The 27,690-nt window shown below is 40.4% G+C and overlaps 1 protein-coding gene across 1 annotated transcript; it reads right to left on the reverse strand.

The window, feature by feature from the left end:
- Positions 1-659: 659 nt before the first annotated feature.
- tlcd2 (TLC domain containing 2) lies at positions 660-26,283 on the reverse strand. Its single transcript, XM_034604396.1, has 4 exons — positions 25,705-26,283; positions 24,680-24,762; positions 21,427-21,509; positions 660-4,155 (listed from the first exon to the last, which is right to left on the reverse strand). The coding sequence occupies exons 1-4, from the start codon at positions 25,881-25,883 to the stop codon at positions 3,775-3,777; spliced, it is 726 nt and encodes a 241-aa protein (XP_034460287.1). The 5' UTR covers positions 25,884-26,283; the 3' UTR covers positions 660-3,774.
- Positions 26,284-27,690: the final 1,407 nt, after the last annotated feature.

The raw sequence follows: 27,690 nt of genomic DNA on the forward strand, positions 1-27,690 counted from the left end.
AGGTTAATAATCCTTTAAATCGAAAGTAATTGCAATGCTCCCTATGATAAGATAAAGCCAGCCATGCAGTTAAACCACAGATTAAAACAACATATACCACATTACCTAATAAAAACTCTGAGTTGGGCAATCTATTCAAACAACTACACGACAAATGCTATATAATAAAGCCCAACTATATAAGGATAAAAATAACATTTCGGATTTCATGTCCTCCCCACATAATTCTGGTACAAAAGAAAATGTTACTTGTAGTTTACTTGGGTGCATTCCTATTTAAATTCACAAGATTTCATAAACACATTATTATTAATATTTATTAATATTTGTTTCTATATGCAAAAGATATACAATGAGCCTATAACATATGTTGCCATTTTATAGAACTACGGTACTTAGCTGCACCGGAACAATTACAAAAATTAAAATGCTGTAATATTAGTGACTCAGTAATATTGATGCTGTATTATAATACATATGATTCTGACAGGGTGGCAGTCTTCCTTAAAAATGCATATTTTGAATTGTGATGGAGTACCTTCACATTGTTCTATTGCTACCTATACCTAAGTAACATGTCTGACTATAATATGTCATTAATCCCCAAATCTCTGGTTACATCTGTCAGACAAGTGGAACGGTGAAAGCAAAACACAACATTTCATTTCAATGATCTTTATTTTTACCATTAAACAGTTATTGTATAAAACATAAATTGGATTTTCATTTACAAAACATTAAAAATAAAACTGTTATCAAACTAATAAGGTAGGTTTGTTTGCTGCGGACCCCAGGAAGTGCAGGGCTGACCCCATTAACCCAGCCTTTATTTGAAACCGCCGTCGCCATGATGTCACTGTGAATGTTGCTTTGTGAGTTAGTAAAGAAAACCCATCTGTACAAATGACACACGCTGACAAAAACATTTACTAATATTCATCAGAGAGAAAATCTTGTGATAGTTTGATGCTCAGAGACAACAGATGATTTTACTTTACTTTAAAAACATCAGCCAGTCTCTGATGCTTCAGTATTTAAGGTTTTTCCCCTCAACGGTTGGATCAGTCCTTGATGAGCTGCACAGTGTCAATAGTCTTCAATAAATTTAATTATTTTAACCGTAAAATCCTCAATAAATATCAATATTTCACCAATCACCAGAAAATCACCACTATACCCATGGAAATACAAGACCACAGCACCATCCAGTGGCCTCAGGCAATCATGATTAGGAAACAAAGACATAAGAAACAAGAAGACCCGGAATAGGAGTGAAGACAGCTGTATCTTTTATCTAGGAAGAATCTTGACTTGGCTGCTGTCCTATAATATAAGAGCACCCGGCAACATCATGAACAAATCTGCTATCAAACGTGTAATTCCAATAACATTACAGCTTTGCACAAAACATTCACAAACATAAGCTTGTTTGTTAGAAAGACTTTCAATCATCACCAGTTTTCCTTACTACAACCACAAAGCTGCCCGAAACATTTGAAGAAAAGCTAATCTAGATTCACAATTTAAAATAAAATCAAAAAGAGAGATACACTTCATCTTTATAAAAAAGGCAACAGGGAGTTAAGTCACAAGAATAATAATAATTCCACCTCTACTGCCTTCCTCCCAAAACAGTGCAGTCTGTTTATTGCAGCCATGTCTTGGTGTTAATACGGACCAAGATTTAAATTTATGGACTTTGTTTGTGTCAATTATTTATCTGCAAAATACATTCAGCCAAAACAAATTGAGTCCAACACAGTTCAGTTCAGCAACAAATCCTCCCTTCATGGAGGTTATAATGTTCAGTGTATTTTATACATTTATACATACATTTCATGTATGGTAATGTACCTGAAATCTAATCAGTTCATCTTTGAGTCCAAGTGATCAAAGTTTGAAAAAATTACCTTCAGGCAGACATATATTCAAGAAACCAAAAACCTTTTTTTGAGGCCTTCAACCACCAAAATCTAATCACTAGTTAAATTTTATTTTGTTACGTAAGGTCACAGTGACCTTTGACCAAAATCTCATCAGTTCATCTTTGAGTCCAACCGAAGATTTTGACCAAATTCGAAGAAATTCCCTCAAGGTGTTCTTGAAATATCGTGTTCACAAGAATAGGACGGCCAAGCGGACAACCCAAAAACATTGGAGGTATTATAAAAATTCAACATGATCACTGATGATGGTGAGATCGATCACAGGACTGCTCTGTGTTAGACTGTATTCGTTTAGCTTGGTGTTCCTAATAAACTGACTTCTTTTACAATTTGTGTAATGTTTCCTTTGCACTGAACTTACTGCTGCTGCGTTTGTGAAATAGTTAGTTTTGGGGCTTCGACAGCAGCAGAAACAAAACAAATCACAATGTTTAACCAAAGTGGCAAAACGTCCCACAGCAACATGACTCACAAAATCAGCTTCACCATAATCGACTTGTTTTTCACAACTGGGAAATTCACTGAACACTGTGTTCATTCCTTCCTTAATCCCCTACTACTATTTTAAGTACAAATAAATTATACATATACACAATTTAACCCCTTCAGACAATTAATATACAAAAAAATAAGCAAAAACGCAAAAAACACAAATGGCATCATCATGATGTCATAGTGTGAGTGGGAGGAGTAGGTAGCAGCGTGCTGAACAGTTTGCTGTACTCACAGCTCTCACACCTGCTTGATCAAACACTGACCTAGAGGATTTCTCCACATCTTCCTGTGCCAACTTAAAATTAAATGGCACGGATTTCTGAGGATATTACAAAATAAAAGACACCTCTGGTGGTCTTCAGGCCACTGAGGTGATATTAAGGAGTTTGCTGCCACCCACAGGCCAGATGAAGAATAAGAGGTAGTCTGAAAGCTCCTACTGCAGACTGTCCGCCATCATGAGACTCTATAAAAAAATTATTGACTGATGGACGCTGACTCTTTTTTAGTTTTTCTGACTTATCACTGATTTGTTTAAGCTTCAACAGTTATTTTTACGTAATCTTTTAAAAAGGCTATTATTGTTTAAATCTATTTTGCTTTAATAGAAATGCCACTTATTGGCGTATTTGGTATTTTCTCACCATTCGAGTACCCTCTTCTCTCCTCGCGTGAGGACTGGTGTTTGCTGGATTTCCTGATTCTATCGACAAAAGTTTTTCCTACTGTTTTCTCTTCTCTAACAACAAACTACCAGCCAAACACTGACAGCGAAGATCGTTCTAGAAAGAAGTAAACGACTGTTAGAAGCTTTGCGAGGTAGCAGGTGGTTTTTGGTTGAGGATATTTGGTGGAAAAAAGAAAAAAGGAATAATCACCTCTGTAGCTTTTAGTGTTACACACCCAGAGGATTTGTATTCCACTAATTCATACATGGGTGCTGGAGGGTTGGTTTTACAAACAGTGCATATTCACTTACCATAAGCTACATTTTAGATTTAGATGAATCACCCTGCAGGACGATGAAGGTGTTTTGTGTTGTTTTACAAGTTCATATGAATAATCCTTTGTTCACCATCAGTGAGCCACTAATGACACTTAAAGAGGACAGAAGCCAAAGCTAAAGATAAGGGCTGAGTGTGATCTGTGTTTGGAATGAGGCACACCGGTTACAATCTGTACAATATGAGAAAGATCGCTCATTTCCCAGCTATGAGTTTACTGTACTAAACACAAAGGCAAAGTGGTACCAAATCTGAGCCACAGGTTGTAAACGTACAGCAATGAGTGTGTGAAATCTAATCCTTCTTGTGTCTCTTCCTCCTCTTTGTCTCTAAATCTCCTTCTCCTTCTTCGTTTCCCGGGTGCTATTCTTCAAAAAGTCACTCCGGAGCAGCCGATAAAAGAGGACAATATTCATCACCGTCATGATGGCCATGCCCACGCTGCCCAGCGTGTAGGCCAGGAGGGGCACCTTGTCCCGGTTGAGCACCAGCCAGCGGGTCATCCAGGCCAGCGTGTTGATGCGGAACACCACGTACGTGCCCAGGTTGATTATGCTGTTGACCCGGTACAGCGTTCCCGCGGCGATATTGGCCATACGCAGCAGCTGCCTGAGGTGGAGGAAGATGGAGTTTATCTCCACCAACAGGGCGACCACAGCAAAGCCCACGTAGCGTCCTGTGACCACAGAGAGGCCAAAACAGGAGATCACCTACAGGAGAGACAGGGAGGAGGAGCGTTACCCTGGATGTAGCAGAGCATTCGATAACAGTATTTTAATACATAGTGTGCAGCATTAGGGATTCATTTTGATTCGTGCTTTTTCAAGATTACCAAACCTAGCTTTAACTATTTAGATAACTGGTAACTCTGTTACTCTGGAGTCCTCTGTTGTTTTTCAAACAGCCCCTTTAGCCATGTTTCCTCTTTTAGTTTGCTCAAACCTAATTTACTTCCTTAATCTCATTCAATATTTTAGCCAACAACAACTGGTTTCATGTTGTTTTCCTTCACCCTTATGAGCTGGGTCCTAACATTCACATTTAGAGTTTTTTTATATTTATTTTTATTCCAGCAGTAAAAACGTTGCGTTAAATTTCATATTACCCAACACAACATTATGACAGAGGTGATTTCCATGTTAGATGTTTCCATGCTGATAGACACTGATCACGTGTTAGGACTGATTTCTGCTGAGCAGTGCTTACGAAAGTGTGTGATGTAACACACTGATGAACTCCACAAGGTGGCAGCAGCAGCATCTTTATTGAAAACCTGTCTGAGATTCAACTTAACACGTCCGTTCTGCTGACATTTCACTGAGGAGTCAGGGGAAAGGACTACGAGCAGTATCTGGTATGTTGTGCTGCTGTCTAATACCCTCACAGCAGCTGTGTAAAATCTGGATGACAGAATTGTGTTTGCTCTGCAACAGGCTGCTCAGCCAACTCCCCACTGGAGCCGGCACCCACTCACACCACTGCTGCATGTCAACAGCCTCATTCACACTCAGAGCACACTCCAGGGACAAACTGTGTTCACACAGACTGGACTGTAGTTTCACAATCATTAACACGTAAGCTGCCGTGTTCCGCCCAAAGTAGAGTCAAGTGTTCAAGGTCATGGGATGAGCCTGTTGTGCGAGAGGTTGACCTTTACCATCAATCACGGCTCTGTTGGAGAAGCATCTTGTGCTTTTGTAAGTGTTTGTGGTCACAGGATGCCGTCTCTCACGGAACAAACAGTCATGTGAAGCATCGTAACTGTAGCACGTAAAGCAACAGAACACTACGCATCCTCTGTAATCTTTCTGTCTTTAGCTCAAAAGGTTTCTTCACTGCACGTGTTGTACTTGCTGTAAAAAAAAAAAAAAAAACTTTTTGGGTTGTTAGTCTCGGTAACATTCTCTATAAAAGCTTGTTCTGCCTTTGTGTAGTATTCACCTAGCACACGCACCCTATAAAAACTCATCAGAATTGTTCGTAGTTGATATCAAAGCAAAACTGTACAATTTTTTATCTGGAAACAGCAGCTTCAAAATGAGTTGGATGGTTCACTGACTTGGAATATGGAGCATGGAGCCACTGTAATTCCAACTCTTAACCCTGAATGTCTGTTCTTGCTCAATGTAACTTTGGTGAGTGTGGGTACGATCTCCTGTGAGAAGTGATGGACTGACTGATTGTCGCAGCGTTAAATGGCAGAATCGGGCCCAGTAAGTTCAAGAGTAAACTGTGGATCACTTTTAAAAAAACTTAGAAGTTATTAAAATAACGGCGTTAATGTCTGATATACAGTGAGAAAACTTTTAAAATATGAAGAATTCCAAACAGAGTTTGGTGTATTTGTTACAGCCGGGCATCATGGGAAAACACAGTCAGATCTACAGTTAACAGATTGATAGGATTTGTTTTTTCTTTACAAAACAACTTAATCAGATGGACCTGGAGCCCAGCAGAATGTATAACCACGTGTGGCTGCAGAGGGCGCTGTTGCTCAGTAAAAGTTACATAGTGTTGCTTTAAGTTCCTAGTCCTGACATTCATTTTCAAGATGAGAAAACAAACACACACACACACACACACACACACACACACACACACACACACACACACACACACACACACACACACACACACACACACACACACACACACACACGCACACGCACGCAAATATGTGAGATCACACTGCAGTGCTGGTCAAACACTCCTGTGAAATGTTTTCAATAGCAGGTCAGGTCTGAAAACTCCTGGATTAATGAGGTGTGAGTTAACACCCTGTTCTCGAAGTCAACAAATAACCGGTGAGTAAGATGTTAGTGGTCATACACAATCATTATTTAATTACTATTTGGCTAAAACAGCTCACTCTCCCTTTTTATCCAACCACAACGTGGCACTTGCCTTGAGCCAATCACCTGTACCTGAGTTTAAAATGCTCTCTCTTCCTCCTGTCATTCAGCTGTCACTTCAGTACCACGATCCCTGAGTGACCAGCTTCCACCCCTGTACCACCTCAACTCTGGATACCGGGTCATCTCCCATCAACCGTCCAATCAAAAGTCTTTCATCAGACGTCCCGACTTCCTGCTCCCTTCCTCACCACCAGCACCAGTGTCTAGGCTCTAGACACTGGTGCCTAGAGCCTCATAGATTCATAGGACTGTTCTAATGTGTGTTCTACTTACTGCTGGGATCTAACCACTCAAGCCTGTTCCTCTGTTCAAAATAAATTAAATTTCATTCTACCTCACTCATAATAATTGGTTTCTTTGTAAATCTCTATTGACTGCAATGCTTTTTTACAGAAAACATATTGCATGTATAATTTGACCTAAAGGAAAAAAGTAATAAGGTATTATTGAGCTAATGGATTTTGCAAGGTCCCATGAATTTAGAGTGAGTTTCTATATGACATGAAGAGGTTTGTGGTGGGTTGCTATGGAATATCCCTGATTTCAGTTTACAACAATCCCCGCACTAAAAACAACACGTGAAGGGGAGTTTTGTAAGTGTGTGTGTGTTATAACATCCACATCAACACATCATAAGAGTGGGCCTTCAACCTGGATAAGTGTAACCTGATCTAGGACGATAAAACACGACATAAGAAGGTCATTGTCAAAACAAACCGTTATAAAACCTGGAGATAAGATGATGAAGATACTTTCATAACCGACTCTGTTTTCTCGCTGCGTTGAGTCGGTTACACAGATGCGTAAAACACCTTCTATGGGACTAAATGTTATAAAACTGTAGAGGAACTAGGAGTGAAAGATTAATTAAATAAAAGTAAATATATTTGATATAGACTTAATTTTGAGGTAGAGTGTTTTTCAAATTTAAATAAGACAGGATACGGTTAACAGAGCAATAAGGATCGAGGAGGATTTGACATCCAAAAATTAAAGATTATGAAATAATATGAAAATCCTTCCAACACAATATGTAGATGATTGATATAAAAAAAGGGATATTGTTATGTTCCTCCTGCACATGCATCTAGTTTTATGGTGGTTAGCTCTCAACTCTCACACATCTATTGGTGTCAGTTTATGGCAATCAGCCAATGACAGTTGTGCGTGACCTAACATTGGTATAAAGGTAGATAACAGAGTACCTCAGCGGACCTTAATGACCCTTTATGTAAAACTCAATAATGTCAAAGCCTTATGTCACAGTCACCTACACCTCAGTGAAACCTTTCAAGGCCAGCAGCAGTAAATGTAAGCGATGAACCATGAAAAGATAAAATGGACAAAAGAGCCGCACGTGTCCGTCCTCCTGGTATAATCGATAAACCAATAAAACACAAGCAGCTAGCCAACCCTCTGTGAGCATGGATGGGATCCATAAAAGACAGGGACCGGCTCCCACACCCAGTGGTGGGAGCGAGTCACAGTAATCCCTCCACCAGCCCCTGGATCTATCGGACAATTAGAATGATTCAGCATTAGCAGGCTTTTCCCCGCTAAGCTCTGCTGAGGTTTGACCTTCACATATACCAGCAAATACTGTCCAAGTAGAGACTGTCATGGAAATACACAACATGTCCGACACCTGTCACGTCACAGCCAAGTTTTTGCAAAACTTTAACATTCAGGAGTCCTTTATATGTTTTCGTAAAAATAGAAATTTAAACACCTGTTGGGTAAAATTGAGTCATAAAATAAAAATCTCCAGCACACTTATTGATGACACCATTGGTTCTGACCTGGGTAAAAAAAAAAAATTTGGTTTGGGCAAAGGCCATCAAAACACAGACAAGACTAATCTTTTTACACTGTTTGACATGACTGATAATTTAAACAGGGACAGGGACTTTTTGTGAGCTACAATGAAATGAATAAAACAATTTCTGCGCCTGATATTTGCAATGAACTACGTCCTTGCAATGTTAAGGCCCCATATCCATTTCTGCCAAGCAGGACTGTTCAAGGAGCACCTTATTGCCTCTGATTCCCTGTTTTTTTTCAGCCCTTAGTTCCCTTGTCAAGTAGCTTCACTGGACACCAAAAAACCTGCAGTTCCAGATAATCTGGAGCCATACAAACCCTGTTTTTATTCGCTAAACCCTAAATTAGCTTTTCTAATGTCGGATTTCTTAAAAAATGGAAGACTGCCCATGTTCTCCATGTGTGTGGACCCTTCATTTAACAGTCACAGACCTATTTTCATTTTATCTGTCTTGTCAAAGATCCTTTGGCACTGATACATGATCAACTGAAGCAGCTCCTCAGCACTAATATCGTAATTTCTTCGTAACAGTCTGGCTTCAGGTAACAACATCATACCAACGACACCCTTGAAGGTTAATCTTTCAAAGACATTTTGGATACATTGTCTATTGTACCATATTTTACAGGGGAGTCCCCCAAGGGTTAGTTTTGGGTCCACTTTATTTAATAGTTATGTCAAGTAACTGGGTCAAAACATTCCAAATTCATTTAAATTTTATGCAGATGATATAATCATTTACTGCTGTGATGCCACCTTCCTACATTGAAAGAAACTAACGCTTAAGTTCAGTTTTTATTTTAGAAATGAATGGTGCTTTTTCTATGTTGTAAGGGGGGCTAGGCTATGTTCTTTGCTTGATTATAGTGATTTACTGTATATACTGTACATAACTCTGCTGAATGTTTACATTGGTTGGACACTATATACTCCAGTGCTTTTAGGTTGGTCACACCATGTCACATGTCACAGTTAAGTGTCCTTCTTCGGCAGAGTGAAGACACAATCACTGGTACATAGCTATTTATAAATCCATCCTTGCTTTGCTCCCCTCTTATATGTGAAGGTAAATCCTACTTGAAACCAGTAATAAGAGCTTGTGCTTTAATGACACCTTTTTACTTGCCAACTGTATTTACAGCTATTGTAGACGGATCTTGATTAGGGCTTTTAAAATGTAGTTAAGGTCCTTTCTGCTTTTTCTAGCTTTACTATTTACTGTGAATTGTTATTGTCTGTTTTTATTTTTTTTATGTTTTTTTTATGTTAGCAGATTGTGTTTTGCTTACTTCTTGGCCAGGGCTGCCTCGAATAAGAGATTTTGTAATCTCACTGCAACACACTTGGTTAAATAAACGGTAAACTAAATAGAAAATCAAATAATGGGCCTTCTGGTATGAACTTTCAACTCATTTACAATATTTAAACAGATTTGTGTTATGATATCTTCATTCTTCTATACATTAACCTATACTGTTATACCCACCTGGATAAATTTCAAGCAAAGGTCTGAAAAACAAGGTGGTGTGGATGTTTGTTCCATGAATTTTGTCCCCATGGGCTCAATTAACTGTCCTCTACACCCTGGTGAGGGACCCTCTCGTCTTGCTTTCAGAGGGGAAACACTGAGTGCAAAGATGGTAAGCAAGTGCAAAATTAAAATGGCCAAGGTCAACCAAAAAGTGGGGTAAGGCTAAAATAAAAAGAACAATTAGGTCAAAAAGTCAGGTACTAAGCCACTGTGGTATTCAGAGTTGAAGACGACAAGAAACACAGGGAAAGATGAAGCTAGAAAAATATAAGATGACGCCTGAAAGGCAAAATTTTGAGAAATTGATCAGAAGCTTATAGTGATTGGATTTGAAGACCTATACATTGAACAGAGTTCTCGAGGTATGTGGAATTTCACATGTTGCATACGTGTCTCTATTACAGCATGTGTGTGCTATGTCCGCCCACCTGTAAACATCACCAGGTTTGGTGTGTTAGACATTTTTACGTCCTTCAACTCTCTCACACATCCATACATGGAAGTAGCAGCATATACGACGCAATGCTGATGATTGTTTTTATTAATGACTCTGAATATTTCAAATATTTCAAACTTGGCTCGACTTCCCGGATACACCGTTTCTGTAACAATAGTCAGACTGAACGGTGATTAAGGATTTCCATGTCAAACCAGTTTCCCTACCACGGGCTGATAACTCTCCAGCTGGCTCAGTCGGAGGTGAAGCTCAGTACTGACGCAGCCCGTTTCTTACGAAGTGAGTTTTGAATGATATGATGTCATCATGAGACAAAAAACCAAGAGGGTGGTGTGGTGAGATGAAGGAGGTCATTAACCTTAGAACATAGGAGCTTGACACAGTCTAGCACGCATTGCAAACATACACACCCACAGACACATGGAAGAGAGAGGCTATCACCATGTTCACCAGTTCGTATTTATCTTCTAATAAGAGCTGTAAATGTACACCAGCGCAATAAAAATATCCAAGTATTTTGAACCTGTAGCTTCTTATTATATTGGAGAAATGTTTTTTTCTGTTTTAAGTAATAAAAAAGGTGCGGCAAATTGTTAATTTGTTCCTAAAAGTACTGTTAAAATAAACAAAGAAGACAGGCTCAGTACAGAAGACTAACGTCATGTATCTTGTACAATATTTATTGTAGTTGTCCAAGGACAATCGTTCAGTCACAAAAAAGCGTCATTGTCCATAACAGAAAAATACAACACGTGATCTGAGCTTGGCCCGTGTGGTCTGTGGTGGAGATTTGTCCAAGACTGGACAATAAACTGGTATAATTTCAAATGTAATTATTATGTCATATTTACAAAATGCAGTATGCCCTAGCGTTTGTTTATGTGTCTTGGTACAACTTCCGAGCTCTGTCCATAATCGTGGCATATTTGCCCTGAGCCTCTAAAGTGCAATCAGTAACAAAAAACTACAGACGGTGCTTCCTTAACACAGGTCATAAAGGATGTGGCCTGGTGAAGTCGACGGGGAGAAAACTAATCGGAAGCTGAGAGATATGTATGTATATCGCCATCTGGTCAACGACAGACCATCAGTGGGTCAATAAGGAGGTGGGAGGACCTCACTAAGGCTCAAAGTCTACAAGGAAGGAAATGGAGGGAAAGATGTTTAGCTTTGAAAGGCGAGACAATAATCACACACACACACACACACACACACACACACACACACACACACACACACACACACACACACACACACACACACACACACACACACTTCTTAGTGAGGACACTCAGTGGCATAATGCATTCCCTAGCCCCTTACCCTAACCATCCCAACTAAATGCCTAACCCTAACCCTTAACCTAATTCTAACCCCAAAGCAAAGACTTAATCCACACACACACACACACACACACACACACACACGCAAAGATAACTAAGTATCATCATGCGACCTGCGTTAACTCTCGTCAGCTGACAGCAGCACAGCAAGATGTTTCAGCTCCTTCTCGTTACAGACGTGTGGTCAGAGATTTAGATGAGCACAAACACAATTATTGGAGGACTGAAGGCAAATATGATAAATGAGCACTGTGCAGGTATTTAGTTGTTAGTGTGTTTGTGGTAGTTAAAGAAAATGCTGACAGAATGAGTCTTCTTCATCTGGGCGAGGCTGCGTCACTGTTAATAGATGTTTTTGGGTGAATCACAGTCACTTGACGTACTTAGGCTGGCTGTGAAGGGAGAGGTGGGGCTTTTCGTTGCCTTGAGTTATGATGGCTCTTCCACTGCATCGCAACGCTCATTAAGACGAGCACTGACATACTTATATTGTTAATAGGCTTCAGCATTTTCAGCACAAAGTGATATATACTTGAAGACTTGCAATCAGTTCAAAACTGAAGAAGACTTGGACAAAGGTGCTAGAAGGCAGATGTTGTTTTGGACAAAGCTTCTTGTTTTCCCCTGTTTCCTTTAAATGTGCAAAGCTATGCAAACCATCTGCTGGATCCAGCAACATATTTATCACATGGATATAAGAGTGATATAAACCATTTGAGCAAATATTTCATACATTATACAAAATACTGGTAATTTACTTTTATAATATTTTATTGTAGAATGTGTTCATTCATGGCACTAAACCAGCATGAGGAACTCCCTGATCATTGGGATCACTGGGAAGCATGTTAATATAAAAAGAGGATGAAATAGTTACAACTAGTGTTCAGTGGGAGGCTGTTCCTGTGCTGTACTCTCACATGCCTGCGTACCCACCCACACTGGTTTTTAAATTTGTAATTCCCACAGCAGCTGGATCTCAGCCAAGTTTGTTCTCTATCTTTTTATGCGTTGGTTCAAGGCCATAGGTGTGGCAGACAGGGATGAGTGAGGAGTGTGTGCTTGTATGGGTGTGTGGCCAGCGGGGTGTGGGTGTGGGGTGTGGTTGCAATGGGGTGGCACACTGGAATTTGTCCCAGTGTGCCTGAGGGCCACTACAACACTACGTGTCTGGCTTTTTGCTTTTTTGGCAGCTGCCGTGGTATCTTTCTAGTTTTTCTGCTTTTCTCCACCCTGGGGTCACAGGCATTTCCACAAGGATATGGAACACACAGCCCGGAGGGAAGAAGTAGGGCTCTAGGAGACCAGGGAAAAACTAAGGCTGTTAAAACCCAAACATGGTGCCTCTGGCATATTCTATTCCATCACATACTCATATATTTACTATTGCATTTTCTAATGTGTTTACCGACCCGTTTGTAAACATATAATGAATATTATAAAGGACAATTAGTCTTCTAGTGCATTTTAGAGTCTGTAAATAGCTATTGATATTTAAAACCACACATATTACTGATTGAGAGGAACTTTTGAAATGAAGAATCATTTGAAGTTTTACACTAATTTATTGACCCCTTCACTGTAATAAGACATGACACAATGATGTTTTAATAATGCACTGTTTTACCTGACAGACTTTATGAAGCCTGTCAGAGTCGGTAGATTTCCTCTACACTCTTACTTCTTCTGAGTGTCACCTTCCGTCTCCCTTTTCCTCTCTAGGAATAAACTCCACACCTATAGAACTGGTATGATTTGTTTTACACAAAGGAACAAATGACTCACTGAGGGGATAAACAAAAAAGTTAACCATGGATACGATGTGGAAAAAAACATACTCTGATCATATACATTTCTATAGGAAGTTCGATTGCATTGAGTTAAAAAAAAATTGGTTTATTAAAATCAAAATTATATAATATTATAATATAGAAGCAGTTTGAACTTATAGTTGTTGACTGTTTCGTCAAAAAGGCAGAAAGAGAAAAAGGCAGAATGTGAAGAAAAGAGTGTTTCCACACAGTTACCCAATATTAATATTTTTGTTTGGGTCGTGGACCATTTACCTTTCAAATAGCCTACATTGCATTCTACAGTCTTTTTCACACAGCTGCTGGATTTGTTTACAGTCTCACACCCTCCAGTCCACTCCTCCCTTTTAACCCCTCAGGTCCAAACTGATCTCATACAGGGCCTCTGCCTGCACGGATCCTTCTGCAGGGTCACATCCGGCTCTCAGGTCAGCTCCACTGTCGGGACAGGAAATCAGGAAATGCCCGCTGAGAGGGGCCCTGCAGTCAAACCCCTCTAACTCTCTGTGGATTCAAATTGATGGACGTCTGTCGTAATGACAGAACAACTTAAATCCCCACAAATGCCTTTACTTGCTTTCAGCAGTGACAAGTGGTTTACTGAGTGTCACCTCTGTTATCTCAAAACGCACATGAATGCATTCCTACAGGTTGAGGCAACTGTGAACAAAGTCCACCTCGTAGTAAAGCACTAAAATGCTCATTCACACTATAGCCTGCTCTTTTCAGGATAGACGGGACCTGCCTCTGTTTATTTTCGTCTTCACTGGATTTCACAATTCCTCTCCCGTGATAAGCGTTGTGATGGGATTAAGACCAAGTATGTTGTAAATCTGTTTTTGGCATTCTTGCTCAACTATCAAAATGTTTTTTATCTATTGACAAGATGTTCCTCCTATTTCCTTACTTTGAATTCCAAAGCAATGCCAACAGTTTGCTGCTGTGTATATATACTGGACACATCCTGGATATGCCACAGTGAGAGTTTTGTGCCTCACAGCATCATTTCAGTGGCTGATAAAAAGATAAGAAGCTGCAACTATAGATGAGTGGATTTTACTGTTTCTCTCCTTTGCATTTCTCGAGCAGGGAACCCTTTACGACACAAAAACAACACACAAGGAAATTCCTCAGTGTGAGACCCGTTGTACCATGAGGGAAAGAAACCCACACAAAAACAATATATCATACTACCAGAGTGGGGAGGCTCTCATTGGTTTGTATCCATGTGAGGGGGTGGGACAAGCTGCAGAGAGTAGGTGGTGGAGGAGGAGATGTTTTGGACGTTATGCAAGAATAGGGGGGTCGAAAACAAGGCTGTTTGTGTGATATATGGAGGGAAGCTGCAGTGAAGAAAAATGTTAAGGGGGTGTGCACACAATTGGAAATGCCCCCCTCAGGAAACAGGAGGTTTGCTGCAAGTGTGTGTGTGTGTGTGTGTGTGTGTGTGTGTGTGTGTGTGTGTGTGTGTGTGTGTGTGTGTGTGTGTGTGTGAGTGAGTGTGAGTGAGTGTGTGTGTGTGTCTCGGGAGCCTGGGGTTCAAGTGGAGACCAGATGTCTGTCCTCCAGTCTGGATATACACAGAGTGGGGGAAACCTCCTGAGGTTCTCCCTCCAAAATGATGAGGCTACTGAGAAACACATCATCATCCTCGCCCGCCAACAAACTCTCACACACACACACATATTCCGTTTCCTATTTTCCAATACGTGTCTCTCCACCCGCTCATTGGCCTTCATTTTTCCGAGTATGTCATGATATTGTTGCCCTTGAATCATACGAGGCCATCTCGCTCAGCTAACCGTGTGCTCTACTAACATCTCAGAAAATACAGCAGAAGTTCCAGTAGCCTTTGGTTTGCAAACACAATGCTGACGCTTGAGATTTTAGAAAGTAACGCTCATTCCATGTGGGCTTTCACAGCAAAGTGTGGGTCAAAGCGGAGGAGTGGCGTAGCCCACAGACTGTGGATGAATGGAAACACAGTACATCTGTGGGCTGGCGAGCAAAAACAAAAACATACCATACATACTACATCAGCTGCTGCTAAAGAAAATATCAAGAGGCCTCGGCAGCTTTATTCATAAAAAACAAAACAAAGGGTATATTACAAACCACGCTACACTTCACAACATGCTTGTTTATGTTGTTGTCGATGCAACATTAACCACTAGAAGTATATCCCTCAGGAAATAGACAGAGCCGCCTGTTCAGCTAAGAGATTGTAAGAGAGAAACAAACCATTTAGAGAATCCTGATGGCGGCTTTGATGCAAGCCAAACTGTGCACATGCGAAGTATGACCTGTAGGGAAAGCAAAATTTGAAAGTATATTTGGTACTTGTCAGATTAAAGTGAAAAGTCTACACACAAACAATTTGTATTTCCTGTGACCCCGGAAAAACTGGTCAGAGGGCAGCGCCAAGATAAGAACTTTGGGCTTATTCAGACACGACTAAAAGACTTCAAACTTAACTATAGGAATAATGCGGTCTACCAACAACACCTGGTCTTGAGTCAGTGATTGATGATTTCACTGTTATTTTAAGGATGCACCAACAACATAGTACAGTACCCCTGCATAGGAGGGTGCCCAATGCACATACACTCTTCTTGCAGAGAAGCGTTCTCTCTGCACGTCTGCCGACCACAACGCGCCAAGGTGCAAGTATCCCCGTCTTTTAAAGGGAAGAGACTGGCACCGATGAATAAAGAGTTAAACAACTAACACTTGAACCATGTGACTGTTGCATTAACTCTTTTCCCAGTTGTTAAACTAGCTTAAGTTGGATACGCACTTGCGCCATGCACTTTAAATCATGAATTTCAGGTTGTTAAAGTTGAGCCCTTGGCGTCACACCAATGACAACATCGCCGACCACCAAATATAGTACTTTCCCGCTTTCCAAAAGAGACATTCGCTGTGGAGTTTGTGAGACAGCGCCACACTCCTCCCACAAATATCTATTTTCATGCCCCGTAAACTGAGACAAGTTCCTTTCATGTCTGAGGTTGGTGTAAGACCAACGTTGGAGAGGAAAAATGTGACTGAGGTTGAATTTCCAAACATGGCAAATATGAGCGTGAAGGCACATAAGGTAGGACGTCCTCACACAGACACACGCTGATAAACTGAAATCTGTCAATGGTGAATAAATCAAGATGTACTGATGGAAGGAGCAGTTATATGAAACATTTCCTCTCTGTTTTAGATTCTGGTGACATTTTATTCATAGTGCTTCGGTTGCAGCCCTAAAACTGTTGTACACCGTTTTTCACACTGCATTAACATATATTAGAGGTACAATACTCATCATTGTGAGCTATATGCCAAGGTTGGATGGCCCTCTGTCTCGTTTTGATGAGAAACACACTGGGTTGTATTCATCAATAAGGCCCTTATTGGTCTTTTATCCCCTTACATCACCTCAATGCTGTCTGTTAATGTGGCCTTCCAGTGACTGGATTACACAGAGGTAACAACCGTTTTACTGAGCTCGGTCAATCCATTTTTTCTCATCATGCACCTAAACAAGGAACAACATACAGAAAAATCCAAAGCTGAACAAATTTTTATCCTTAGGGTAATTTGAGCTTTAAATCTCACCTTATTTTACCTCCAGATGTTTTTATTTGAGTTTTATGTTCGCTATCTATTCCTAAGGCTTTTACTTTTGCTCTTACTTTTGTTATTTAGACAAATTTGACTGTTTCTTTTTTGTTTCATCCTGTACTTTATGAAAGCTACCAGTGCAGTTGGAGCAATCTTGAGCATATATACGTAGAAGAGGAGAAAACTCCCAAATTCCAAATTTAAGCAATTTTGGAACTTGCATGGGGCAATGAGAAATTTATGACTTCCCCAACCACTCATCATTTCTGTGTGTGTAACAGCAAGTATTAACACATGCTACCTGGAGAATAAATCATGGTTAAATGTTACACAGTTGGGATCAATATTAAGCATAGAGGAGAATATTTAAGGGCCTACATATACAGTTTTAAAGCTATAAATTGGAGGTGGCCCCACTGGACGGAGCAGAGAAGATGTTATTGAAAACAGCGCAGATCCTCAGATGGCCGATTAACCCGTGAGCCTCACTCTACAGAGATAACTGAATTCAGACTAATGAGAGAGGGATGACAGAGACTTTTGGGAGGGAATCAGCAAAGATGTTGGAAAACATCAAACTGTGAGAGCACAGAGAAAACAGCAGGGCCCAAACTGATAGACTCTGTGTTTCCACTGTTTATCATTAATGATAAATCTCAGAAGAGAACATTGGTCATACTGTTATTCACATGCTTTCGCTCTTCAGCGTGGAAAAAATCTGTCCGTCTACCTCTAAATGCTCAGTGTTTCATAAACAAACATGGCTGAAACAGACATAGGATGGGATCTGCGGTTTTTTCCCCCCGTCTTTTTACAAGCACAGCAAACAAACCTTGGTTTTACATTAACTATACTTCAATCAGCACAGCTGCAGCAAGAAGAAAAAAATGTAATCTGCTCTTTCTACAATACATTTAAGAATCTGCACATTTCTGATCACTTGAATAATTCTGCATGCTGTATTTCTTATACAATATATTGTAGGGGCATACATATTTAATCTTCTCACAGGGAGGCCCCCTATTTCTGGCAGAGCTATCAGGACTTCCTGTTTTCCAAGGGAAGCACAAGGTTGTGGCTGACAGGATCTCATCAGGCGTCAGGGGCTGTGACAGGACCATGTTTCTCAGACGCTGTAATCTCCACTACAGTCAATAAGGGGGGGGGGGGGGGGGGGTTTCTATGGAATGTTTGACTTTATTATGTTGTTCCTGGTCTGCGACAACATTGATCAACATGTCTTGAGTTGCACCACATGGGCTTTCACTATACATTTGTGTGAGAGAGGAAACCCTCATGGCAGATTGCAGATATGTCAACAAAAAAAAAGTATATATAAGTGCAGACAAACACTTAGGAAGGACGTGGGGGGGCTCAACAGCAAAGGAGGAAAATGAGAAAAAAACACAGGTTTGACTCTTCAAACAAAACTTTTTCCGTCTGCATTTATAGCAGAGATAGGCAAAGTCACGTTTAATGACCAAATTGACCAAAATGAAACATCCTGTTACCTTGGATAAAATTGAAGATTTGAACATTGAAACATTTAAATAATTAAAGTACATAAGTCGTCAGAATACATAATACCAATATAGGTCTAGCTGTTTTTAAACAATTTAATGAGGAATTATTACATATTTGGTCCATACTTGCTTTACATGCAGCAAGGTGTGTATGGTACCTGGTGGTATTTGCTCGACCTGTCCAGAGTGTACCTCGCCTCTCGCCCCCGACCCATTGACCTTCAAAGGATAAGCGGTGTTGATAAAAGATGGATTTATGGATATTTGCTGGGTGACAACATGAACACTCGCCCACTGTGAAAACCCCTTGAGACTTCAGATGACCGGTGAAAAACAAGCTCTGATGTGGTTCTCTCGCATTACAACCCTTCACGAACCTCCAACACAATAACCCAATTTATAAAAGTTGCAGGAAAAGGTTGAAAAAAAAAAAAGGGACAAGATCGTAAAGGAGTTGAAAGAGAACGGCCCAAGGTCCATGGAAATCAAGGAGTGAACTGCGTTGAAAAGAATGAATGAAAGTCTCAATGATGGCGCAGCAGGGAAACGAAGGGAGTTAGCGACAGCAGAGAAGCACAAAGAGCCATGTCAATGAGAAAGAAATCTGCGTTCCTCCCACAGTCTAGTGACAATCTATAGCCAGCTGCCTCACCAAAGCACCCATTCACTAGGGTTACAGGAAGTGGAGGAGAAAAAATATCTTCTTATCTTCTCTCAAACTCTCAAACTTAGGCCTTTGCCATCTACAAACAGGTTGTACACACAACATCAGCACAGTGTCCCCACAACGAATCCAAAACAAGCCTTTCCAACAGTGAAACACAGATTTTCCTCTGTGAAACACTGATTCAGGTGAGACTTAAACTTCCTTGAGGAACAAACGAGCACTAAAGGCTGCAAACAAACAAAAAAAGTTCCTGCTTTAACACCTAAACACGCATGTAAATCATTGCTGCTGTACAGTACAAGTCGACTGCAATCCTGTCTGAGACATTTACAGTAGAAATTCAACCCAGTGTACTACAACAACACGAGTAAGAGCTTGGCAACAGAAAGAACCACACAACATCACCACAGTATTAATACAACTAATCTAAAATGAGAATTTCCAACAGTGAAAGTGAGTTTAATCTGTGAAACATTGATTCAGGTAAGACTTCAATTTTGTTTTGAAACAAAAGAGCCCTGATGACACAGGCCGGTGCCATCACCACCACAAAAACCTAAAATAAAGTAGAAATAAATTATCTCGCAAGTCCTTATTTACTGACTTAAGTTGTAATTTGTTTAATTTGTTTTATTATAGTGCAGATGTGATAATTCACTAAACCCTGGAGCCTTTAACAGTGTACTGTTTGCAGTGGAGGAGAGCTGTGTGTGTACAGAGATGAGAGATTCACGATGTTGAGCAGGAAGTCATTGCACTGTGTAAAACCTTTTAAAATAAATCAGTTGAGAAACAGTTGTTAAAGAAGAGTAACTAGGAGAATGGAGCTGTCCTGCAAGAGCTACAACAAAAAGTGATGGTTTCCCCTTAGCACATTACTTGTGGTAAATTACTTTTACTTGCTGCATTGTGGGGGAAACTTTACTCTGGTCAAGCACACAGCGCTCACTGTGCTTGATGGGAAAAGTGACGCTTCAGCACTGGACAAATGAAATCTCACAAAGGTTCACCATCCTCTGACTCTAGTATTTGATTACACACACATATTTTGTGTGTCTGTAATGCTGGTTGTTGTGCCATGTGTTCATTGCAAGGAACTCCCATGTCTTATCATGCAACCAGTAAACTGCTGGAACCAGTTTCCTGGCAAAGTTGGGCCTCTGTGTTGGTTTAAAGGTCCTCAGTGCGTTTGTGTGTGAGATACTGAACAGAGGTTACATTTCATAGAGATATATGAGAGACCACACTTGAAGATGTTACCGTTTAAGTGATATTTATCAGTCCACTAGATTGTATGTTTACATTTCTATATAAAGCAAGTTGATATAGCTATTTTGAGCATGTCCATTACTGGAACATCCGTGTGCAATATCCTCTTTTCTTCACGCAGCACACAGCACGTTTTCAGTGGCCTCATTTCTAAATGCTGCAGACAAATATTTCTACATCTGTCAGGATAAAAACCCCGCTCCTGTTTTAACAGCCAAACACACATGTAAATCATCGCAGCTGTATAGTACAACACCTCTCCAATTCTGTCAGGAGACATTTACAATAAAAATTTAACCCATGCGGCCCCTGTGGGGTGAGCAATGCACTACAATAACAAGAGCTTGGCCACACAAAGACACACACACACACACACACATACAGACAGACCATCAGCACAGTCTTGGATGTAGGTCAGGCAGCCAGAAGCAGAGGAGGAAAATATTCATTCAGGGTGAAGTTTCTATGTTTCCACTTCAGGTCTTTCCCCTATTTATTTTCCATAGCTTTTCAAAGCAGGAGTGGGGGGAAGGGTCAAATTGTCTGACTTGTTCTACTCTCAGGAAAATACCTCGGCTGAGGGAGGGTTACGGTATCATGAAGATGAGTGGATCTGACGGGACACTGCTGTAAAGTGTTGTGTGCTTTAACGGATGGCAAAAAGACACAGGGATACGGGTGGAGTTCATCTTTCTGGAGGCATGACGGGGAGGTTCCATGCTTGGGAGGGGTAGGGGGCGGGGGTGTCACACTGGAATGATTGTCTTTGTTCCTCCCTCACTTGGTCTTTGTAACTCAACAAGAAAGACCGGTACTTTGTCTTCCCCGTGTCAGTGTCTCTGACAGGTGTGTTGGAGTTTTGGCGCGAGATTCGTCCAGACAGTAGATACACTGTTTATTGAATTCATGATCCGGTTTCTCACTCATATATAAAAGGGCAGGTTATCTCCTCTCAGGGACATCTTCGGTCAAAGGATAAAATCTCGGACCACAGCTCGATTTTAACTGTGAGTTATACTTGATAGACCTACCACAATGTGATGGAAGAGAAGCTCCCAGGACTGATTCAGCTTCTGGTTGAGCACCATGTCAAAGAAGTCGTAGATGAAGTAACCTGTGGGGATGAGCAGAATATCACATTTTAGGGTTCAGCGATTCATTAATCAACCGAAACGCAACAGATTCTTATGACAAGAGCAGCCTCGGGTTTCATCGAGTGTGTCGGGAGGACCCCTGCTTCCATGACGACAGCAACCAAGATGTGTCTTGGAGAGGGGCTATTCATATCCACCACCCCCAACCCATCCTTCCCCGCCACCAGCCGTATCCATGGTGACAGCTCTTTTGAATGCTGGAAAAAAAATAATGAAGTGTTGAGGATAGAGGGGTGCACAGGCGGTCAGGGCTTTGGTGAAGCAGGAATTAATCCCCCCCCCATTATGTTTGAAATCTGACACCAGGACCCTTCTGTCGCTGTGACGACGTAGATGGTTCTTCTCGACATAAACAAAGGTCCTTGCTACCAAACCCCAGACCAAGTAATTATTGCAAGATCGCTATTGCAAAGCATTTGATTGGTTTATTTTCATTAGGTGGTCTCCATAAGAGTTCATATTGTTTCAGAAGACCGTCGACAATGGACAAGGGGAACTCCTACACAATGCAGTCTTTCCAACAATGGCAACGAGAGGTGGAGTTTAGGTCAAGGTTTTCTACGAACCGTCAACTCCAGCAAGCGGACTCATATCTCTCATCTCGCACTTGTGTTTTTATTATAACTCAGTATCATCATTCAGCTCCATCTGATAGATCTGTAATCAGAACAAGAAAAACTGATCTTGCTTTCTATTTTTAGCATGTTATAAAAACTAACATGGGCAAAATGCCATTGTGAAGCCCAGGCTCTATACTTTTGATCTTAACACTCCATTGTAGTTAGGTACTCTCTTCCATGTTGTTTAACACATGTGTTTTGCTGTCTTTATCTTGACTGTACGTTCTATTTTTCACGTTTTTGTTTTTTTATCTTGACTGTGAGCTCTGTTTGATTTTGTTCTATAAAGCCCTTTGTAACTGTGTTTTGACAAGTTTTATACAAAAAAGGTTATTATTATTATTATTATATCAGCCAGTGTCTATTAATGCCAACATCTACACCGAGAACCAGGGTATCAAACACTGCTTTGACTTTTCACTTGCCATCACCTAAAAGCCTGAATAGAAAAGTCAGCAGAGGAAAAAGTTGGTTTCAGGTGAAGTAGCTGATACGTTTTGTCCATTCAACGTCTCCTGCAGTGAGTTTCCGGGGATTCCTCTCTCAAACCAATTAGTCATACAACCGGGCTTCACACGTCAACATAATGATAGTGATGGAAAAATCTGGTTAAGCATGAAAAACCTGATTATGACACTGGCTTAGTTTGTTTTTGCTGCCGGTGTAAACTTGACTTACATTCACTATCAGCATGTCTTTTTTTTCTGTATTAGAGGTAACTTCATATTTTAATGTTAGAAATAGGCTGTGTCCAAAATCACCTACTCATTCACTAACCACTACTCACTATATGGAACTTCATGTAGAACTATATACTGAGCTCTTCAGCAATAGAATAAAAACAACATTTTCTTTCATGGATTATGGATTATGATGTGCAGCAACAACGTCGGCCAGCCAATGGAAAATCCCATTATAAATGTATATGTTTATTTAACACTTAATAGTAATAATTTTAGGAAAAAAGCACCATTGGAAATATCGGGATAAACGCTAAGACACTTTTTTAAACTGTGAAAAGGCCGGCAAATATAAATCTGTCCGTCTTCATCCTCCTGATAACATTTTTGATAAGAATAAGGAATAGAATCGACAGAGAGAGAAGGCTGGGAAGTGCTGCCCTCTCTCCTCTTGTCTCTTAATACATGATGGTATATATTGTTCCATTAGTGACTTCTGTAGTACACTGACCTTTACGATAAACTGTGGGATACAATGACTAAACTATGAAATTCACTAAACATGGAGAATTCCAGGTCCAGGAAAAAGGCTCGACTCCCTTAAACATTAACCATACTTGGGTTTCTCTGCAGGACATTGTTTAAGGCACTGGACAAGGTCTTCATTCAACAAGCCTACAATCATTCAATGTATGTCACTGCGAGCTTTGTAGCGTGGTATCCCAGAGAGCCGAGCTCCATCCACACATCTGCTGGAATAAAACTCCTCTGAAAACTAAGTGACGCCTCAGAAGAATCACACCACATCTCTGGTGGGAGGGTTTGGGAGAAGCTCTTCCCAAGTTCTTGCATATAGATGACTCCCCTCTCTGTTATCACCCACATCTGATATGGACTGCACACATAAATCAACCTTTTTGCGCAGTCTCTGTCCCGGTGATGTCACATGACTGCACAAGGGGTTACGCACGGTGCCTGGGACCGATCATAATGCCACCCATTGATCTTCACGCACTGACAATGCTCCTCGCTTTGCCAGCTTCCAGGGCTGGGCTTCCTGAAAGAATGTCAAACATCCTGGGAATCCTCTGGGAGAACTTGTTGCTCGGCACAGATCCAACAAATTTGTGGATTTAAGTGCTCTCACGTGCCACTAGTCGCTCTAGAACAATATTTCTGACAGAATATTAAAAAACAGGGCCAGTTGCTATTTTAAGAATGTGGAGTAGCAGGCGATGAGGTCATAAGGACATCAAGCAAAATCGAATTCATGATAGTCTCTAGTTTGGTTTACAGAAAGCAGACTGTAGCAATGTTAAGGCAATTTATACATAAAGTGAACTTAGGTCAAGCTAAATTGAAATACACACCCATGAGTTCACACTGAAGGCAGCAGTGACTATGTTTGAATTAGAGACAGCTTGACTTTCATAAATCATCATAAGGACAATATGGTGAATATCACCTGTCAGTTAACAGCCACAGGATTTAACAGTAAAATGATGGAGCACATTAATATGGCTGCAATTCATTGCGTACTCAGAATATCACTGATAAGTGAGAGCTGTTTGTGGCTGCCTCATTACTGTAGACAATGTGTTGTACAAACTGGCTTCAGTTTTCTGCTGTTTTTCATGGCGTTTATAAACCCTTACAACACGTGGGAGAAGGAGAGGAGCCAGAATACTGGAAGATGTTACTTCCTCACTTTCCCATAGGACAGTGGCAGCATCTCTCTGGGTGAACCCTCCCCAACCCCTCCCCTCCGCTGTCCCATTCAGAGGACACAACTTGTAATTCAGCAGTGAACACTGTGGAGCTGCTACTCACCGATCGAAAACGACACCAAAGCATGAGAAAACACAGAGTAGGTTTCTATCAGATCCTCGGCCATCTCCGGGTGACGGAAAAAGCTGCGAAAAACACACCGGTTCAGATAAGGACTTTCAGAGTAAAAAAAAAAAAAAGTTTGTGAAATGTGATTTGAGAGTTTATGATGAACCAGGCCAAATTTATTTACATTCAAAATTGCCTGTGGGGCTGAGTGATATATCAGCAATTATCAAAATGGAATTTTCATCAATAACAATATAACAAAGGTTCAATATATCGATATATTACTTGTTCATTGAGTAACACAGTGAGGAGGTATAACACATGATTGATCGACATCAGATTTGTAAAAAGCTGTTTATCAAGTGTTTGTCATTCTCTGCCCCTTAAAGAAGAATTTAAAACCACAGCCTTCACTCAGGAGCCAAAAATATTCTAAACCTAAAAAGAAAACTATAACATGTATATCAACTGATATACATGTTTTTTTTTTATCTTAATTTAATTTTTAGCCATATTGCCTAGATTGAAACAAAAGTAATTCAAACTGCAGTCTGAATTATTGGATAATTCACTAATATTTGAATACAACCACTCCAAAATTCCCCAAATTCCAAAAAATCCATTCATGAAAAAGTGTTTGATCCTCATCATTTCTTAATGGTCACCTTGCAGCTGTGCTTTCCACTTGTCTACTGCCTCCATACAAAGATGTTCTGTTACCTGTTGCCATGTGCTATGTGTAAGATGTTTTCCCCATGAGGGATTTAATAAGTATCTCCTATCATATCGTATCTTGAAGTATAGTAAAGAATCGTATCGTTAAGTATTGTATCATGTGTTATCATATAATATTGTAAAGTATCATATCTTATTAAAAGTATCGTATAATATTGTTAACTATCACATCTGATCAAAAAGTATCATCCTAGTGTATCATAGTGTATCATAGTGTATCCCCTGATAGAATTAAAATGATAACGGTAATCATAATAAATAAGAGTTTGTTGTGTTTAACTTACCAGAGCACGGCCCATATCGCGGTGATGAAACTGTGCACGACCGATGTGGAGATATTTCTCCATTTCCACGCGTTCCTGACGGCGGACTCGGGCATGGGCAGCTTACTGACCCCGGCATTGACAAGTCTGAAGAAGACCGCGGAGCCGCCGGTGGTGACAATCACTGAGCTCAGATCCATGACTGACCTGTGAGTGATGTGCAGAGGCAACCGGCCACACTTGTGTCTGTGAGCGCAGCGGACAGCGAAGAGCGTGGCCCCCGCACGGGAGACGACTGGTTACCGATGGAAATCACAACGTGGTGTCCGAACAGAGGAGTCGAGCTCGGTTGTGTGTCAGATGGTTTTCCCGCTGACTCGACCTGATGGGTTTCTCTTGTTTCGTCTCTCTGTGATGTTCCAGCTGAATCTATATCATTATATATATGTGTGTGTGTCTGTGTGGTTACAGGTGTGAGGTGCGGCTGCGCGTGTCGTTGTGAAACCGTCCAGTTGTACAACCTCATCGGTCGCTTGTGTAACTATTTGACATTGACACAAACCGACCACGCGCTCTGCCCGCCCTACTATGAAGGGGCGCGGCCATAAACACGTTACATGTGTTGTTCTACGTTCACGAGCCGTCGGACATTTCTCCACCACAGACTGAAAACACGATTTACTAAACAGTGTGTATGAGATATATATGTCATGGCAGTAGGGCCTGTGCTGATCATTAATGTACTCAAAGGGATTGTTGACCCAAACATTCCACTCAGTATCTACTTCACTCAGTATCTACTCACCACTATGTCGATTGAGGGGTGGGTGAAGTGTTTGAGTCCACAAGACACTTTTCAGGGGTAAACAGTGTTGCAGCCAAATATAATTGAAGTCAATGGTGACCAATTCTTCAAACGTTAAAAAACAACAGAAAAAAAAGATAAAATACCTCCAATGTCAATGTCAATTTTATTTATATAGCACATTTAAAACACCTTGGTTGACCAAAGTGCTTCACAAAGCAAAAGGTTCAACAAGAAAAACAGCAACACACAATACATCAAAATACCAATTGTTAAAATAGAATAAAATAAAACAAAATAGAATAAAATAAAATAAAATCTGTTGGGATCAAAACCATACTGCTCCTGTGGTGTCATCCAAGTGTCCGTAAGCTTGGACTCGAAACGGCGTCGTTTACACCATGTTTTTAGCCTAGATGTCCTCTGATATCCTCCTCTGGAGCTGCGTTCGCTCGAGTGCTATATTTCTAAAATAAAACAACAGTCACCAACGAGGGGTTCATCACAAGTACCACAATCCAGGAATGCAATTGAAAGGTCTGTCTGACAAAGGAAGTTATAAATTACGAGGAGCACTTGAAGCCCACATAAGTTTTATTGGTTCACATTTATAGAAAGAAAAGGTTTATTTCACATGTAAATAAATAACATGTGAGAGACTGAGATTGATTCTTTGTTTTTAACACTAAAAATTATTCATATAACTGAAAATATCATTTTTATTGAAAAGCATCTTTCCACTGTTGTTTCATTCAGTGTTAGTGACCGAGGGAGCGCTGTCTTCATTCAAGTCACAGCCATGAACGTGAATGACACAGCGCCACCATCTGGTAAAGCATCATGGTGCATTGTGCCGGACACATGTCCCTCAGCTCCAATATTACTTCTGACAGGGATATTGTCAATATGGGTGATTTGAACCTGACAGTGTGAAATATCAATAAATTGATATAAATAAATTGATATTTGGCTTGTAAAACATTTTACAAACATTTATAAAATGATCAGTGGTGAAACTTTTCTTTTCTCCTCTTTTGAGATTTATAGACAATTCTTATTCATTTGAAATATCTTTGGTTTGCAAATAGGAAAAACACAAATTGGTTAGAATTATTCAGTTCTTAGCTGCCTATGAACATTCATGATAAGATAACAGTGGTGAAAGAAAGACTCAAACCAAAACGTACAAAAATGTGCTTGGA

This window comes from Hippoglossus hippoglossus, chromosome 13 (genome assembly GCF_009819705.1).
Source record: "Hippoglossus hippoglossus isolate fHipHip1 chromosome 13, fHipHip1.pri, whole genome shotgun sequence".
In the NCBI taxonomy this organism is placed as follows: domain Eukaryota; kingdom Metazoa; phylum Chordata; class Actinopteri; order Pleuronectiformes; family Pleuronectidae; genus Hippoglossus; species Hippoglossus hippoglossus.